This window comes from Somniosus microcephalus, chromosome 25 (assembly GCF_052327205.1).
Source record: "Somniosus microcephalus isolate GS21.2 chromosome 25, FLI_Smic_1.0, whole genome shotgun sequence".
NCBI lineage: Eukaryota > Metazoa > Chordata > Chondrichthyes > Squaliformes > Somniosidae > Somniosus > Somniosus microcephalus.
Window position 1 is genome coordinate 26,506,267 of NC_141011.1, and position 19,328 is coordinate 26,525,594.

Consider the following 19,328-nt stretch of genomic DNA (forward strand, 5'->3'; position numbering starts at 1 on the left):
TGTGTCACTGTTGTAGAACTGGTGAGAACAAAAATTGTCACACTTACACATGAGGCATGAATCTGCTCAGAATATCGAAAATTTCACACCCAGCGTTGTGGGAACAGCAGGCAGCGTAGGAGGGAACTGCAGGAGAGAACGTGCAATTCTTTATAAAAAAACACTTGTACAGATCTTTCAACATGGGGAGGGGGGGGGGGGAGGGGGGACACATAGTGACACCAAAAATATAACCTGAGATTAGTCCAGAAAACGGCAAATTAAATCTCGGCATCACTAATTAACCCAGCACTATCTTCAAGGGTCCCAGACCTGAAACGTTAACTCTGTTTCTCTCTCCACGGATGCTGCTGAGTATTTCCAGCATTTTCTGTTGTTATTTCAGATTTCCAGCTTCCGCAGTATTTTGCTATTATACTATCTTGATAAGACTTGGACATTTCTGGAAAGTGGTTTCAATACAAAAGGGCAAAGATGCGCACTTTAAAAGATGGGAAATAAAGTTTACCAGCAGTGGGTTACTTTTGCTTTCTGCCATACATTTTGATTGATTGGTAAAGTTAACAGGCAGAAATTGTATTCGGGGTTTGAAAATTGCAGCAGCTTTAACTCGTTCAGCTGTCCTCAGTGTTAATTAATTAATGATTGTTAAATCCAGGGGCAGTGCTGCAATCCTTGTATCGTGGCGTGAGCTCCAGACCGAGTTTCCACCTTTCTGTCTGTTGACGGCTTCATTGACAGCTGTTGCAGTGAGGTGGTGCCGCTGGTGAGATGCACACTCTGCTTAAGTAGGTGGCCTGCGGTCTGTGCTGCCGTCCCTCCTCACCAGGGGGGGGAAAAAAGCCTTTCAGCAGTGAGCTAATCTTAAACTGCTGTCAAGGCCAGTCAGCACACTGACCGGGAAAGCTGCCTGTCTGAACTGCAATAAGGGATCCGCAGAGATACCTCTGGATGCTGGAGAGAGAGAGACGTCTATCTGCAAGGATCGACTACCAAACGCTGGTAAATTGTTATTTCTGGGAGAGGAGGTTTGGAATATAGAGTGCTTGGCTGTGTCGCACTGCAAAGCAGGCTGTGCAATACTGGAAGATCCCTGCTTGCAAGGAGAGAGAGAGAGAGTGCTGTTGGAGACCGGCTTTGTGGTATTAAGGGATCAGTGCCTGTCAGCCTACAGACTACCTCAGTTCCACTGTTCATCAATTGCTTTTAATTTCTTGTCCTGGGCTGTAACTGCAGCCAGGAAACTTTTGGAGTCTGTTGTGTTGTGTTGAGCCTGGCCAAACAGGAGCCTTGGGAACCAGTGAAGGAGGCACAATACATGACTGAGGTCAAGGAGCCATGGATGTGTCGGCAACTGTGAACTCTGGAGAGAACCCCAGCACCTTCACACGGGTCTTTGGACACCAGTGTGAGATCATGCAGGCAGGTGAGTGAATCTGCCTTTTGGTTTAGTTTTAAAAATGACCAAACTGTAGAAATATTAAAAAGTGCTGATTTGTAGATGTGTGTGAGGCAGTTGTGGACCCACTCCTGGTGCGGTGTGTGTTTTTTTTGAGCCCTCTTGTTCTGGGACTGGTTCTCACCTGATTGCTGGTGGTGCAATAAGGGCGTAAGAACACAGCAACAGCAGTAGGCCATTCAGCCCCCTCGTGCCATTCAATTAGATCATAGCTGATCTGTACCTCAACCCCACACCTGCCTTTGATCCATATCCCTTGATATCTGTCCCTAATACAAATCTGTCGATCTCTGTGGGGGAGGCTGTTTTCCTGCTGGGCTGGGGAGACCGTGCTACTGTCCCTGCCGCTTGTTGTTTGGTCCTAGGCTCCCTCAACCTGTTGAGCTCCCCTGCTGTCACAGAGACCCGATCACAGAGGACCAGGTCCCGCGTTCAGCTCGCTTGATGAGAAACGTTTGGTCTGATGGCAGTCTGCGGACCCACACTTTTGCAACACTCCGACGCGCGCCTCCCATTCGCTGCACATCTCTAATATATAAAAAATGTTTCAACTTGGATTGGCTGTAGTCCTGAACTGGCAGTCTTGGGGTGTACAAGATCACATGTGCAAACTCATGCTTCCCCCTCCACCCCCCAGGCTATTTGTTAATGTACTATCTCTGGTATGGAGCTCTGATATCTGAGCTCCTTACCACATAGTAGATTGGGCCTAGACTCTCTGGAGTTTAGAAGCATGGAGTTTAGAAGAATGAGAGGTGATCTCATTGAAACATATACGATTCTGAGGGGGATTGACAGGGTAGATGCTGAGAGGTTGTTTCCCCTGGCTGGAGAGTCTAGAACTAGGGGGCATAGTCTCAGGATAAGGGGTTGCCTATTTAGGACTGAGATGAGGAGGAATCTTCACTCGGAGGGTTGTGAATCTTTGGAATTCTTTACCTCAAAGGCTGTGGATGCTCAGTCGTTGAGTATATTCAAGGTTGAGAGCGATAGATTTTTGGACTCTAGGGGAATTAAGGGATATGGGGATCGGGTGGGAAAGTGGAGTTGAGGTTGAAGATCATCCATGATATTGAATGGTGGAGCAGGCTCGAGGGGCCTTATGGCCTACTCCTGCTCCTAATTCTTATGCAAACCCAGGTTTTTCTCTGGTTTGTGCTTATTTCACTTATCACAGCTGAAATTCTAAAATTGGGCCCTCAGTGAGGGAAGAAAATGGCCAGGACACCCTCCCATGATTGTTACCTATTGCACTTGTGCGATGCCAAATACAGACAGTATAAGGCCTACCCATGGTGCCTTCCATAGTTGATTCAGCCTGTCAACACATTAGCCAAAGGCATGAGGATGTGACCATCGCTGTAACTCTAGCTCTAGCTCCGAACACTCACGCTTGGCAATATGCAGTGCCCAGTAAAATGCTGATTGTTTTTCTACACAAGAACTGTGTAAACTCCCTCCATGTACTGCATTGTTCAAATATTGAACTGGTTTCGGGTTAATTATAATCCAAGATTAAATGATAAAGGGATAGATTAAGAATTGAAATAACTTAACGTGCAGCAGGTCCATGAACTCCACTGTGTAAACTGTCTCTTGGGCTATGGATCCAACTGGTTGCCTAATTACAACATTGTTATTTACTGATTCGTAAGTGACTGTCTGTCTATAAATACTCATTCAAACTAAAATGAAATATTGGCATCTTTAGGGCAATATCCATAAATGTACTAGAAGAGAGGTATTTGGTGATGAGGGGAGGGGGAATTGCCAGTTCAGAAGGATTCAATCTCCCCCCCCCCCCCTCTGCTCCTCTAGTAAACAGATGGGCAGTTACTGCTCATGAAATGGCCCAGCTGTATCTTGCAGTAAACTCTCCCTATTTTGATGATTTCACATGAAGCTTCCTTCTGTTTCCAAACACAACAGCAGCCCTTGATATTGCAAGTATGCCCTGACCAGCGTTCCTAATCCGAAATAACAGAAAATGCTGGAAAAACTCAGCAGGCCAGGCAACATCCGTGGAGAGAAAATAGAGTCAACGTTTCGGGTCAAAATATCCGTGGAGAGAAAATAGAGTCAACGTTTCGGGTCAAAATATCCGTGGAGAGAAAATAGAGTCAACGTTTCGGGTCAAAATATCCGTGGAGAGAAAATAGAGTCAACGTTTCGGGTCAAACCCACGGATGTTGCCTGGCCTGCTGAGTTTCTCCAGCATTTGCTGCTGTTGTTTCGGATTTCCAGCATCTGCAGTATTTTGCTATCGTTCCTAATCTGATGTGGCTTTCCCCAATCTGCGCAGGGGACTTGTATTTCTTTCCTGCGGTGTTCTTGGGCTGCGAGCTTGAGGCTGTCCAAAATCCAGCCCAGCGGCCTGTAAATCGGGAATGAACGGGGGACGTTCTCAGATGGTCACTGATGGGCGGTGTCCACTCGGGGATCGCTGCCTTGGGGGCCCATGTTTTGCATTATATTTAGGAATTCGAAGGGAGGTCGGAGGGACAAGTGGAGCAGAGCCTGCAGCTGTGGGCAGCGAGCGGAGAGCAAGAATGCAGAGATTGTTCAACAGACCCCAGAGCAGGATGAGAACCAGCTCGCCCAGTGCAGAGGGAAAGGTCCCCAGCGGAGGAACAGAAACGGAGACTGCTGGAATAGAGGCAGGCCAGCGGAGAACACCGTCTCTGTAGAAAGTGGAGCTCCCCAGCGGATAAACGGGATTCAACATTTGGGGGCGAGGGGGAGCGGATTTACTGGCCAAGCCCTAACGCACCAAGAAAGCCCAGAGGGGGATAGCCGTGAATTACAAACTAGAAGCCCCTCTTTACTGCTTTCTTTAATCTGCTTTCTTTAATCAGTGAGATAAACTGAGAACTGACCATGACTGATAAATGCTTGAAATTAATTACACCTTTTTGTAAAAAAAAAATGATTTGTGAATTCTCTCCAAGCAACTTTCCCCCCACCCCCAAAAAAATGAATTCCCCGATCCCGACACAGGTGCACTCATGGAAGGAGGTGGGACTGTGCTCATGGATCCTGTCCCACTGGACGCAGCCAGCATGAGATTCACCCTCCCGTGACGTCCCTGTAAAAGGTTCAATAAAATCACCTTTGGGCTAGACTAAAAGAATGACGTCTCAAAGAGGGAAGCTCTGTGCAAGACTCTAACAAAGATATCGCTGTTAAGTGTTTCTTGAATTTCCTTTTTTCTTTGACCGACTCTATCGTGGTGGTGCAGGGAGTAGAATTCAACCTGTAACATTTAATTGACCCCCTTCCCTTCACATTCGCTTACCAAACAACATTCACCTACTCAATAGAGACCAGCTTGCTACATGATGAAGAACACGGGTTACTCGATAACCACACTATGCCTGTACCAGCCAAATCCCTCCCGATAAACCAGTCAAATTTGCATTGAAAGTGACACGAAGCCCCGGAGAAACTTCTGGAATTGGCTTCAAGGCTCTTGGCTTAACCCTTTCAGAACTGCAACAGGGGCAATGTCATGTCCGGGAGGGGGAGGAGGAACAAAGACCATTTTTATTAACCAATTGCATTCTGTTTCGCCATCCCAGAGCTTCCTGTACAGTTAGTTTTTAATAAGTACATTCTGGTGACAAGCCAAGGCTCAAAGTGCAGGACACCACCAGGGTTGAACAGAGTAGGACAGAGGAATAAGTTTAAACTGTAGTGATGCCAAGCCCGGGTTTTGAATGTCTGGACTGTAGGGAGAGGGGACGGAGTTCCACAATTCCTGAGGTTCTCCGATGAAGCTAAAGTTTTACAGTTAGTTTATCAGCAACATTTTCTGGGAACGCAGCAATGGTGAGCAAAGATCCCGTTGCCAGCATGAATCGGGAAAGGTTGGGCAGTCCGCCTGCCATTTTCCGATGTATGGCCCCGATTTTCCCGAAGGTGCGGGGAATTGTCGGGTTCTGACCCGAATCTAAATGGGTCAGCCAGCTGCACGCAATTTTTCCTCAATTGGCCAATTAATTTCCAGCGGGTGGGCACCCTTGCTAAGTGTCCAATTCCAGTCAGAAAGCCCCACATTATGATGTCATCATTCGTGGTGCTTTTAAAGTCTCCAGCAAGCTTCTCAACCACTCTTGCAGAATGGCAGAGGAGCCTGCACCAGCGGCAGAGGCCGAGCTGCTGCCAAATTTGACGAGGCCTCATTACAGACATTGGTGGATGGGGTTCGGGCCCACAGGGAGGTCCTCTTCCCTAACTCAGGAGGAAGAGGCCTCCCAAAGAGACCAGGGCTGCCTGGATGGAGGTGGCTGCAGAGGTCAACTCTCTGGGAGTCACCCGTCAGACCTGGATGCAGTGCAGGAAGCGCTTCCATGACCTTCACCGCACAGGAAAAGTAAGTACGAAGATTCCATCACCCTCAACCTGATCCCCATTGCCTTTCCCCAACAGCACTCCGCTTCAGCAATCTCTTCCTCCACATCCCACTTCAGTCACATCCATGCACCCTTACCCATTCCCTATCTCTCTATGCTCACATTCACATAACTATTCCACCATGCAGCCCTCACACTGCCTCTCACTCTGATGCTTGGAACACAACTGACAACACACAGGGACGGCCCTTGGTCTTGCAGCCTCACACCATCTTTGTCTCCTTCTAAGTATCTATGCTATGCAATCTCTACACTCACTCCTGCACTCACTCAAACTCCACTTGTCTCCCTCATTGCAGGAAAAGAGAGCTCACAATAGACGAGAGCGTGCGAGGACTGGAGGAGGACCACCCTCAATCGCCCACCTGAGCCCCTGGGAGGAAGCTGCGATCGAGATTGCTGGGGCTGACATGCCTGTGGATGCTGGGCCAGGAGAGACAGGAGCAAGCCCACAAGCTGGTGACAGAATAGTTCCCCATCTCTCTCATTGACATAGCATGAGTTGCTGATATGATTCTGAAGCCACATCATTTGGACTTATGAGCATCTGCCAAATCCAATGTGCAAGTAGCCTTGGCATCACATCTCTAACTCTTTCCTTTACTCCCCCACAGGACCATCCGGAGCCCCCGTCGCCACTGCCGAGGAGGAAGAGGCTTTGCAGCCAGACTCCTCAGAGGAAGCTCCAACCTCTGAGGGCGCAGCGTCAGCAGAAGTAAGCGCACCCAGCACCAGCGCAGACACTCTCACCTCGGGGGGACCTTCAGGACATAGAGTAGTGTTGTCACCTGGTGTATCACAGCTCACAAGTGAGCATCAGCAGAGTGTGGAGACAGGGACAGCAGTGGAGAGTCCTCATCGGAGGGCGCAGGCCTCTGTCAGCTCAGCTCGGCTGCATGTCGACCCCATGCCTCTGGGTCCATCCGCAAGAAAGGAGGTGATGGATCTCCATGCACAGATGCAGGAGTCTCTGGCAGGTTTTGTCTCCAGGGTCGCTGCGAGTGTAGAGCGAATGGAGAAGTCCACGGTGAGCATAAGCAGAGCCTTATTGGAGTCATTGGCGCATGAAAGCATCACCATGGAAAAGTTGGCTACCTCCGTGGTAAGGCTGGCTGCGGCCGAGGAGAGGAGGGCTGCGGCCATGGAGGAGCTTAGTCGCCAGGGTATCGAAAACATGGTGAGTGCTCTGAATAGAATGGCATCTCTTGAGGAGCGATGGGCATCTATTGAGCACTGAAACCAGACCTTCATGGAAGTCCCTCTGAGCAGGACTTCCAGTGCTGAGATGGGTCCCCATGGCCCCCCTGATGTGCAGCAAGGTGCTTTCCAGCCACTTGTAGGCACTGATGGGGAGTTGACCCATGAGGGAGGTTGTTGGCACACCTCAAGGAAGTGGGGGCTCCTCTCCACGCGCTCACACTTCCATGCCACACCCCAGTGAGATAGGAGTCTCACGCCCTGCACAGCCGCAGGAGCAGCAGACTACTGGCGAGCCCTCACAGGCTCGCCACCCCAGAGGATGCCTGCCAAAGGTGTCGAGACAGGCGCAGCAGGAAAGTGAGCAAGGGGCCTCCACATCTGCTGAAGCCACAGGGGTACCACTACGTAGGAGCATGCGTAAGAGAAAAATAAAGCACCACTAATCACAAGGGTAGTCACTTGGGTGAAAAGTCTTATAAATAGTTTTAATGCCATCAGTTTCCTGTACATTAAAAATCTGGTGGCAACTGCTGCAGTTATGGCGTCTCATTTGGCGAATGGGGATATCATATAGAGGCCTTGGGATAACTTGCAGATGTCAGCAAGCTGGTCAAATAGGTAGGAATGTGCAGGCATGGGCCACTGTCCATGGTCAGTTAAGAAGCAGTGAGGCTGCAGTGTTTGATGTACCAGGCTACGCAAATCTGCCCAGGATGAGTGCGTTCCTTGCATTCCGCCCAGCAATGTTCTCGCGCACTGGTGCCGCTGGTTGGCGGGCCTCTGCAGGATGCTCGTTTCCGTCCTCCTCCTCCGCATCATCCTCATCCGAGGCGGCTCTGTGAGGAGCTTCTCGGTCCTGCGGAATCGGCAAGCCACAACGCTGTGCTATGTTGTGAAGCACACAGCATACCACGACGATTTTGGAGACCCTGGCTGATGAATACTGTAGGGCTCCACCTGATCTATCGAGGCATCTGAAGCGCATCTTCAGCAATCCGATGGTTTGCTCGATAATGCATCTGGTGGTAATGTGGCTGGAGTTGTAGCGCTCCTCAGTTTTGCTGGCTGGTCTCCTCAACGGCATCATTAGCCAGGAGCACAGGGGATATCCCTTGTCTCCAAGTAGCCATCCTTGAAGTTCGTTTGGCGGACTGAATAGCGGAGGCACAGTAGACTGGCGCAGTATGAAGGAGTCATGGCAGCTGCCAGGGTACAGTACTTGGCACAAACATGTAAAATCACCTTCTTGTGGTCACACACCAGCTGAACGTTAAGGGAGTGGAAGCCCTTGCGGTTGACAAAAGCTCCTGGATTGCGGTGGGGTGCCCTAAGGGCCACGTGTGCAGTCAATGATGCCCTGCACCCTTGGAAAGTCTGCCAGTTGAGCTAATCCAAGCGCTCGCGCCCTCACACTTGCGCGATCCCGGGTGAAATGGATGTGATTGTGCGCGAGGGCAAAGAGGGCATCGGTTACCTGCATGATGCAAGTGTGTGCGGCCGCCTGGGAGATGCCGCTGATGTCTGCTGCTGATCCCTGGAAGAAGCCTGAGCCATAAAAGTTGAGTGAGGTGGTGACTTTGATGGCCACTGGTAAGGAGTGTCGACCTGGTGCTCTGGGCTCCAGGTCTTGCTGCAGCATTGCGCAGATGTCCGTCACAACCTCTCGCGAAAGTCGGAGCCGCCTCTGGCACTGCTGCTCAGTCATGTTGAGGTAGCTCAGCCTGTGTCTGTAGACCCTGTTTGGGGGGTATCTCCTGCGCCGACGGCCTTCCATGTGCTGGCCCCTTCTGGCCTGTGCTGCCTCAGGTGGCTGAGCCGCAGCCTGTCGCTCCTGCTGGTGCTGCTGTTGCTGGAGTTGCTCCAGCCTCCTCTGCTGCTGGAGATCCTCGAATGCCAGGAAGGGAAGGAACAAAAGGCCTCCCATGCTTCTGGCAGATGCCTCCGTTGAGGAGGCGCTGAGTTAGGGTGGTGAGAGGGGCTTCCCAGGAGCTCACACTGGTGAAGTGTGTGAGGCTCCAACCTTCCACAGCTGTGCCTAAGCCTTCAAGTTGCCCCAAGCCTTCAGCAACAAGGTCCTGCAGCCTACAAATGTTGTCTGATTAAATCTCTTCCGTCCTGATTGACCTGCAGCTGAAAGCAAGCAAGCCAATTTTGTTCACGCCAGGTTTCATCAGCGGTGTTCCCACCAGGCGTGTTTCACGTGGGGAAAGGCTGAAAATTGCAAGGGACCCTGAAAATAGGATTAAACATGCCAATTATTGATCATTAGGCTCCCGCCGACCATTCCCGCCTGCTGCGGGCGGGACTGATTCGGGTCGCGCTGAAACACGGGGGCGAAAGTCGGGCGGGGCGGGGGGGGGGGGTCGCGACCCCCTATTTCTGCGTTTGCCCCTGGCCTGAAAACCCGCCCGATGGCTGGGGGAAAATCAGGGCCTATGTCTCCCGACTGAATATAGTTAGAAAATTACACTCCCCATTTTTAACAGGGTGCAAGATGAAGCGATGCACCTAATGGTTTTTAAACTGAGAACTTCCACCGAGCTGGTTTGTCGCAACTCGGCCGGGAGAGTAGAAACTTGTCTTGGGTGGCAGGTAGCGCAAAACGGGCGCGTCGACTGTTATACTCCCCTCCCGCTAAATGGCCACGTGATATTCCATTCTATTGAAGGTCAGTGGAACTGAATGCCGGGTGGCAGATATGATACCACCCACTTCAGTAATCGCCCAAGACGATTTTCTACCTCCGGGTTCCTTAGGGCTGCATGGAAAATCAGGAGGCGCGTGCCCGGATTGGGATGGCGCATCCATAAAATCAACTCTTCAGTTTCGCAATGGGCCAGAAACTCCGGCATCCGCCATTATTAGTGCGTAGACAAACCCCAGCAACTTGTAGCGATTAAGCGATACGCCATGAATTCCGATTCGCCACCAATTGCTGGACGATTTGTGGCGCAAAAATAATACGATCAGAAGGGTGAGGAGAAAAACAAAGTCGAATTCAACTCGCTCGCCGCGAGATGAACTGTTCCATTCATTTCTGGGCCAATGTGTTTGGCCAAATTAAAAACAGAAAATGCTGTAAATACAGTAGTTCTGAAAGAGAAAAGACAGATTTCGGTTTTGGGTGTAGACCCTTTGTCAGAATTGAGTCACACCCCAAATATAACCCGCCTCTCCTCTTCCCTGATGAGTATTTCTGGCACTCGCAGGTTCTCTTTTTATCGCCATCATATTTGGTTGGTTTGTGTTTTGGCTCCAACTGATATCAAAAGAGGGTTTGAAATGCAGGTGTATCTCTGGATGAGCCCGAACAAATGACAAAACTGGTGAGACCAGTATCCTGAAGAAACAGCAGATGCTGCGGAGAGTCACTGGGTCAGCGAATTACATAGAATTACAGGAAACTTTTTTTTATCCGGCACAGACGGGACCGACGTGGTGCCGGTTCATCAAAAATTCCGGATAACCGAACGCTATAGTAAAAGATACGGAGCTCAGAGCTCCGTATAAAGCAACAAACCCTGTTGCTTAGCAACAGCTTCAGAACAATGGGTACAAGTTGCAAGCATCTCTGTAGCTTAGCAACAGCTGCAGCCACACCCTTGCACAGCAACAAATGGAGTAAAAAAAGTAATAAAAGTTACCTGAACCTACTCCTGAATTTTGCCGGTTAACCGAGATTTCCGGTTATTTAGGTGCCGGTAAATCGAAAGTTTCCTGTACATAGAACCTACATCACAGAAACAGGCCGTTTGACCCAACTAGTCTGCTCCACACGAGTCTCCTCCCACCCTACTTCATCTCGCCCTACGGCATACCCTTCTATTCCTTTCTCCCTCATGTACTTATCGAGCTTCCCCTTCAAGGCATCTATGCTATTCGCCTCAACTACTCCTTGTGGTAACAAGTTCCACATTCTCACACCCCCCCTCACCACAAGTGGAAACATCTTCTCTAAGTCTACCCTATCAAACCCCTTCAGAATTTTATAGACTTCTATGGGGGCAGCCCTCAGCCTTCTCTTTTCTAGAGAAAATAAAAGTTTAATGTATAAACTGCTGATGGGGCGGCGAGTGGGGGGATGGAAAGAGAGAGGAACATGTGGCTCGAGGACATCAAGAGAATAGTTCGAGTCAAGACGGTCAACCAAATTGTACAACTGGTTCAGAATTGAGGGAAGTTCACCATTAGGACTGCAAATAAACACCATATCCGAGCCATTGGCTGGACAACAAACATAACACTGAATTCTAAATAATCTTATTTATCAAACACTGACTCCTTTAACGTGATATATTCTAATCTGATAGAGTGCCTTATCTTGTTGTGGAATGAGATTGAATCTGTGCAGTTTCATGTCCTGTTCAGTGTTACTGTTGTCTCCGTCTCTGCTGGCTTTGATTTAGTTTACAGGTTGATTGCGTTAACTGCAGGGTAATTAGGGCTCGCCACTGATAAGTCACTCTTCTGGGATAGAAATAGGGCTGGGAGCCAGTGTAGAATGTCAAAATAATGGCCCTCAAATTACGATGTACAAATATTAACTTACGAATGCATCAACAGTCTGCACTTGTAGCGAAACATTCCACCATCCACCCTTCATCAGGTGGGGGTCAGACCCAAGCCGGAGTAAGGGCAAAGAGTTAGGGGATGTGACTGACGGTGATCTGGAGGAGTACATTTTAGGGTTATGTAATATACATCTAGTAAAACCTGCAGAAATTATGTTAAACTACAAATCCATTGTTGCACATTATTGTGCAGCTTACACTACAATGAAGAGAGTCAAAACCTCAGTGAAATGACAGAGACTGGGTGCTGCATTGCATTAGACACTGCTTGTACCTCAACACCTACATGCCTCAAGCTTCGACTCCATCTTCCTCCTGTCTACCACCTCTGGCTTAGCCCAGTTGGGAACCTGTGCAGGGAGACAGAGGAAAGGGAAGCAAGGATAGAAGCAAAAGACGGGAAGGAGAAAAGCAAAAGTGGAAGGCAGAGAAATCAAACAGGGCCACAGTAAATAATAATTCTAAAAGGACTAAGTATTAAAAAAAAAACAAGCCTAAAGGCTTTGGCCTAGAAATTCAGTGGGTTGCGCCAGCCGCTAACGCCATAAAAGGGCTATATTTCCGGCGCTAGACACTTAGCGCCTGAACGCAGTCTGATCTGCGCCGACGCCCAAATTCAGTTGACACTTAGCACCAGCGCAAAGTGTTTGCGCCCGCTCAGGTGCGCGCGCAGCTTATGACGTCATATCGTCGCGCAACGCTGTTTGTGCGCCCCAATCCGGAAATTCAGTGGCGCCCGCCCAATGTGGGCATGGCGCTGCTAAGAACTGTGAGGTGGAACGCAAAAGAGGCCCTGTGGGCCTCGGGGAGTGCAAATTAAAGGGCACTTACACTGACCTATAAAGCCCAGCCATTTTGCTGCAATGACTTTACTGCTTTGGATTTCTGGACAGAGACCAAGGGACAGAGGTTACAGATTTGGGACAACATAGGAGAGGTATTTTTGGCTTCTGGCCAGTGCTTTGACATTTGATTCATTGTGATTTATCTGTTCTCAACTTTATTATGGGGGCTGTATGGGGGGCCAACCCTCAGTTGCAGCATTATGTGCGAAGGGCTCGCAGACGCTGTGAGAGAGGGCCAGCCATGCCTAGACGCAGAGGGGCCATCAGGCGTCGGCAACGTAGGCCTTACCCACTCGGGCAATACCGGCAGCAGGTGTCCTATCTCACCATGACTGCGGCGCATTGTGTGAAGAGGCTGCGCTTCAGAAGGGAGGTGGTTGCAGAGATCTGCCAGCTGCTTCACACACATCTGCGTCCACAGCTGATGTGCAGGACGTCTCTCTCGGTGGAAGTGAAGGTCACGGTGGCTCTGAACTTTTATGCAAGCGGCTCCTTCCAAGCCGCTGCTGCGGACATAGCGAACATCTCCCAATTCGCCGCACATCGCTGCATCCGGCAGGTCACCGATGCACTTTACGCGAGGAGACACCAATTCATCTCCTTCCCCATGACCCGACAGAGGCAGGAGCAGCGTGCAGTCGGATTTGGCAGGATCGCGGGCTTCCCCATGGTGCAGGGCGCCATTGACTGCACGCATGTGGCTATGCGGGCACCTATCGACAATGCCGAGGATTACTGCAACCGGAAGGGCTACCATTCCCTCAATGTACAGCTGGTGTGTGACCACAGGCAGCGCATCCTAGCTGTCAATGCCAGCTTTCCAGGAAGCAGCCACGATGCATTTATCCTGCGCCAGACTACTGTGGCTGACATGTTCGAGGCACAGCCTCCACCAAGGGGATGGCTTATCGGGGACAAGGGCTACCCTTTGTGTACATGGCTCATGACCCCGCTCCGCGCGCCCAGGACCCCAGCGGAGGAGGCATACAACGAAAGCCATCAAGCCACAAGGAACATCATCGAGCAAACGATAGGCGTCCTCAAGCAACGGTTCCGCTGCCTGGATCGTTCCGGAGGATCTCTTCAGTATTCGCCGGATAGAGTCTCCCAGTCCGTCGTCGTGTGCTGCATGCTGCACAACCTGGCTATCCGCAGGACTCAGGCACTGCCACCTGGCATTGCACCACCACCTCAGGAGGACGAGCAGGAGGAGGAGGAGGAGGACCAGCCCAGGAGGGAGCGACAAGGGCCAAGGGCCGTCCGCCGGGGGCTTATTGATCGACACTTCTAGGCCCCCTGTCAGGGAATGGCCTGTGGCAATGAACGCACCTGAGGCAGCCGCTCCGCAAGCCCTCAGCCGGTTAACGCAACAACCACTTCAAACATGACACCTGGACATGCTGAATAAATCAAAAGCTTTATTTCACAAACTCAGGGCCCTTCCCACATGAAACAGAAAAACAGACAAGACCCCCAAAAAACAGTCAAAAACATCTGTCACTCCCAAAACCTGGGGAGGACTAACAAAACTTGCCCATCCAAAAGGCCTTCAACAGCGGCCTTACAAAAATAAGCCCCCCCCCCCGACAACAGAGACACCCCCATGAAAACAAAAAATGCCTTGATCCTCGGCCTTAACAAAATAATGCCCCCCACAACACAAGCCCCCCAATATAAAAGAAACCGCTCTCACCACACTCTAATGGGTGTGCCGAGAGGGCGAGTCCTTAGACAGGCTTCTCCGGCCCCTGACCGACCTGCTGCTCCGCCTCAACCTGGGCCCTGCGGGTGTGGCGAGGCTGGGGGAAGGCTCATGAGGGCCACAAAGCGTGTCGGCAGATGCCCTTGGGGGTCGGCCTAGACGAGGCCTGGCCCGGGCGGGGCCGGCTGCTGACTGCTGCAGCTGTGGCTGGGCAGCATCAGTCTTAGCAGCAGCTCGTCGCACCTTGGCTGGGGGAGTGGCAGTGTCGGCAGCACCATTGGGGGCAAGCTGGCTGATGGCAGGTGCGCGCTGCTCGCCAGAGACACTGGCACTCGGCCGGGCTGGCAGTGTAGCAAGCGCAGCAATCTGGGGGAGGCCAGACCGCTGTGCTGCAGCAGGGCGGCGGGTGCCATGGCGATGCCTCCGTGCCACAGCGAGTGTGGCAGTGAGTGCCCGAACTGCCCTGGTATGTGCCCGCATCAGCTCTGCCAGTGTGTGGACGGCACCACTCATCTCGCGAGTCGCGTCCTGCGCTGCCGCCAGTTGCTGCACACCCGCGTCCTGCGCTGCCGCGAGTTGCTGCACACCCCTGTCGTGCGCTGCGGCCAGTTGCTGGACACCCCTGTCGTGCGCTGCCGTGAGTTGTTCGAACCCCCTGGCCTGTGATTCCCCGAAAGCCACCACACTCTGAGCCAGGGACTCAATGGCATGAAGCATCTGTTCGACCACCCCCATGAACTCTTGGTGGCGCCGCTCAGACGCTGCCGACATCTCATCGAGGACGCGCACCTCCTGGGCGAGGACCGTGTCCGGACTGGAGGGCGGACTCTCTCTCCGGGGAGAAGGCCGCCGAGCTGGCCGACCCTTCCCGCGTGCGTCGACCCCACTTGGGCCAGGTTCTGCCCTCCCCTCCAACACCTCCCCCCTCTGGGCAGAAGGCCGGCGTGCTGCCGGAGCCTTCCCGCGTGCGTCCACCCTACTGGGACCAGCTTCGGCCCTCCCCTCCAACACCTCCCCCCTCTGGGGAGAAGGCTGGCGTGCTGCCGGACCCTTCCTGCGTGCGTCCACCCTACTGGGACCAGCTTCGGCCCTCCCCTCCAACACCTCCCCTTGGCTCTCCTGCAGGCCAGACGTCTCCCCTCCATTGCCATCCCCTGGCGCGGAGGAGGGTTCCCCCGATGTGCCGCCTTCCTCCTGGTCCTCAACGTCCTCCTCCTCCAAGGGCCTGGCTCTCTGCGCTTCAGGGACCACCTCCTCCTCACCAGCTGAAAGCTTTAGAGTGAGGACAGGCCGTCCGCGAGGGACACCTGAGTGGTGCATTATGCGCATTTGTCGGTCAGTGGGAAAGGATGTAGATCTGAAGCGCGAGGGCAACGAGAGAGGTGCAACCGGTCATGTCCTTACCAGTGGGTACCAGTACAGGGTCCGCCTCGCCGATCGCGACAGGGCCAGTCACCCGGCCACGCATGAGTCGTGCCACGCTCTCCTCCAGATCAGTGAGCGCCTGGTACTCGGGACGGCCTCCACCAGTGACAGCCTGGCTCCTTACATTGCTCGCCAGCTTGGCCTGCAAGAGAAAGGACGGCCTCTAAGTACAGTGTGGTGCCCTGTCGCTGTGTGCACTGCCTCCCATGGTGGAATAGCTTGGCCAGTGTGGTGCCCTGTCGCTGGGTGCACTGCCTCCCATGGTGGAATAGCTTGGCCAGTGTGGTGCCCTGTTACTGGGTGCACTGCCTCCCATGGTCGAATAGCTTGGCCAGTGTGTTAAGTGCAGAAAGTGCTATTGATGAACATGTAAGTGCCATTGCTGCGGGAGGAGGGCTGCCCATTAGGCCTTTGAGGTCCCTTTGCCCATAATGTGAGGTGCACATGCAAGGATGAGGGGGACACTGGAAAGGGTACTCACCTTCACCATCCGAGTGAGGTCGTTGAACTTCTTGCGGCATTGGTCCGCACTCCTGGGGACATCACAGGTGGATGACACCCTGCGGGCGATTTTGCCCCAGGCTCTCCTGTACTGGCTCCTGGGAGCCTTCCTGCCACTGTCCGGGCACAGGATCTCTCTTCTCTTCTCCACACCATGAATGAGCACACTCAGAGCATGCTCTGAGAAGCGCTGCGCTCGCTCACGGGCCCTCTCCATTGCTCCAGGCGCTATTTTGGCACACCAGTAGTGCTGAGGCCTAGCTGCAGGGCTCCAGTATGCAGGGCGTGGCAGCAGTCAAAGTTGACCCTTCCCCCTTTAAGAGCTGGCCGGCGTCAGGGTGTCTGCTGTCAATCAAAACATGACCGCACCTGCGCTGTGCCCGGCTTCGGCGTTATTAGGCCGCATCGCCGGCTTAGCACCAGAACACAGCATTTCAACACCAGTTTCAGCGCTCGGCCAAACTTAGGGCCAACTCTACTGAATTTCGGCGATGTGGCCTACACTTTCCGGCGGCCGCTAACTTTAGCGAGCGCCCGACTTTAGCGCCCCAAAAGTGTCCAGACTGAATTTCTAGGCCTTTGTGTCTTAATGCGAGGAGAATTCATAATAAGGTGGATGAATTAGCTGTGCAAATAGATGTAAACGGATATGATATAATTGGGATTACGGAGACATGGCTCCAGGGTGACCAAGGCTGGGAATTTAACATCCAGGGGTATTCAATATTCAGGAAGGACAGGCAAAAAGGAAAAGGAGGTGGGGTAGCAGTGCTGGTTAAAGAGGAGATTAACACAATAGTAAGGAAGGATATTAGCTCTGATGATGTGGAATCTGGGTAGAGCTGAGAAATACCAAGGGGCAGAAAACGTTAGTGGGAGTTGTATACAGACCCCCAACAGTAATGCTGAGGTTGGGGATGGCATTAAATGGGAAATTAGAGATGCGTGCAATAAGGGCACAGCAGTTATCATGGGTGACTTTAACCTACATATAGATTGGGCTAACCAAATTAGTAACAATACTGTGGAGGAGGAATTCCTAGAGTGTATACGGGATGGTTTCCTGAACCAATATGTCGAGGAACCAACTAGAGATCAGGTCATCTTAGACTGTAATGAGAAAGGATTAATTAGCAATCTTGTTGTGCGAGGCCCCTTGGGGTGGAGTGATCATAATATGATAGAATTCTTCATTAAGATGGAGAGTGAAGTAGTTGACTTAGAGACTAGGGTCCTGAATTTAAATAAAGGAAACTACGATAGTATGAGGCGCGAGTTGGCTAGGATGGATTGGGGAAACATTACTTAAAGGGTTGACGGTGGATCGGCAATGGCAAACATTTAAAGATCGCATGGATGAACTACAGAATTTGTTCATCCCTGTCTGGCATAAAAATAAAACAAAAAAGGTGGCTCAACCGTGGCTAACAAGGGAAATTAGGGATAGCATAAGATCCAAGGAGAGGACATATAAATTGGCCAGAAAAAGCAGCAAACCTGAGGATTGGGAGCAGTTTAGGATTCAGCAAAGGAGGACAAAGGAATTAATTAAGAGGGGGAAAATAGAGTATGAGTAAGCTTGCAGGGAACATAAAAACTGACTATAAAAGCTTCTATAGATATGTGAAGAGAAAAAGATTGGTGAAGTCAAGCGTAGGTCCCTTGCAGTCAGAATCAGGGGAATTTATAATGGGGAACAAAGAAATGGCAGACCAATTAAATACATACTTTGGTTTTGTCTTCACAAAGGAGGACACAAATAACCTCCCAGAGATGTCCGGGAGCATAGGGTCTAATGGGAGGGAGGAACTGAATGAAATCAGTATTTGTAGGGAAATGGTATTAGGGAAATTGACAGGATTGAAGGCCGATAAATCCCCAGGGCCTGATAATCTACATCCTAGGGTACTTAAGGAAGTGGCCCTAGAAAAATTAGATGCATTGCTGGTCATCTTCCAAAATTCTATAGACTCTGGAACAGTTCCCATGGATTGGAGGGTAGCTAATGTAACCCCACTATTTAAAAAAAGGTGGTAGAGAGAAAATGGGGAATTATAGACCGGTAAGCCTGACATCGGTAGTGGGGAAAATGCTAGAGTCCATTATAAAAGATGTAATAGCAGAGCACTTGGAAAACAGTGACAGGATCAGACAAAGTCAACATGGATTTACAAAAGGTAAATCATGCTTGACTAATCTACTGGAATTTTTTGAGGATGTAACTGGTAGAATAGATAAGGGAGAACCAGTGGATGTGGTGTATTTGGACTTTCAGAAGGCTTTCGATAAGGTCCCGCATAAGAGATTAGCGTGCAAAGTTAAAGCACATGGGATTGGGGGTAAGGTACTGACTTGGATAGAGAACTGGTTGGCAGATAGGAAGCAAAGAGTTGGAATAAACAGGTCTCTTTCCGAATGGCAGGCAGTGACTAGTGGGGTACCGCAGGGATCGGTGCTAGGACCCCAGCTATTCACAATATAAATGATCTAGACGAGGGAACTAGATGTAATATCTCCAAGTTTGCAGACGACACAAAGCTGGGTGGGCGTGTGTGCTGTGAGGAGGATGCCGAGAAACTCCAGTATGATTTGGACAAGTTGGGTGATTGGGCAGATGCATGGCAGATGCAGTATAATGTGGATAGAAACATAGAAACATAGAGATAGGAACAGGAGTAGGCCATTCGGCCCTTCGAGCCTGCTCCGCCATTCAATGAGATCATGGCTGATCTTCGTCTGAGATCATAGCTGATCTTACCAGTTCAGTACCCCGTCCCCGCCTTTTCTCCGTAACCCTTAATCCCCTTAGCCTTCAGAAATATATCCAATGCAAGGTTATCCACTTCGGTGGCAAAAACAGGAAGGCAGATTATTACCTGAACGGCAATAGATTGGGAGAAGGGAAAGTGCAACGAGACCTGGGTGTCCTTGTGCACCAATCGCTGAAGGTGCAGCAGGCGGTTAAGAAGGCAAATGGTATGTTGGTCTTCATAGCGAGAGGATTCGAGTACAGGAGCAAGGATGTCTTGCTGCAGTTGTACAGGGCCTTGGTGAGACCACACCTTGAGTATTGTGTGCAGTTTTGCTCGCCTTATCTGAGGAAGGATGTTCTTGCCATGGAGGGAGTGCAGCGAAGATTCACCAGACTGATACCTGGGTTGGCAGGAATGACGTATGAGGAGAGATTGGGTCGATTGGGCTTGTATTCGCCAT

General features: G+C 51.1%; 1 protein-coding gene across 5 annotated transcripts in view; it reads left to right on the top strand.

Annotated features, from left to right (window-relative positions):
* Window positions 1–735: 735 nt before the first annotated feature.
* The window catches only part of LOC147100558 (kazrin-like), a 701,207-nt gene continuing 682,614 nt past the window's right edge, over window positions 736–19,328 (top strand). For 2 of the 5 annotated variants that reach the window (XM_085966931.1, XM_085966933.1), the window contains exon 1: window positions 738–1,426. In XM_085966931.1, coding sequence (XP_085823057.1) covers window positions 1,339–1,426 — 88 coding nt within the window. In that variant the 5' untranslated portion in view covers window positions 738–1,338. Of the gene's footprint in view, window positions 1,427–19,328 lie in introns of all 5 variants that reach the window. The other 3 variants (XM_085966932.1, XM_085966930.1, XM_085966935.1) reach the window with 3 other exon arrangements.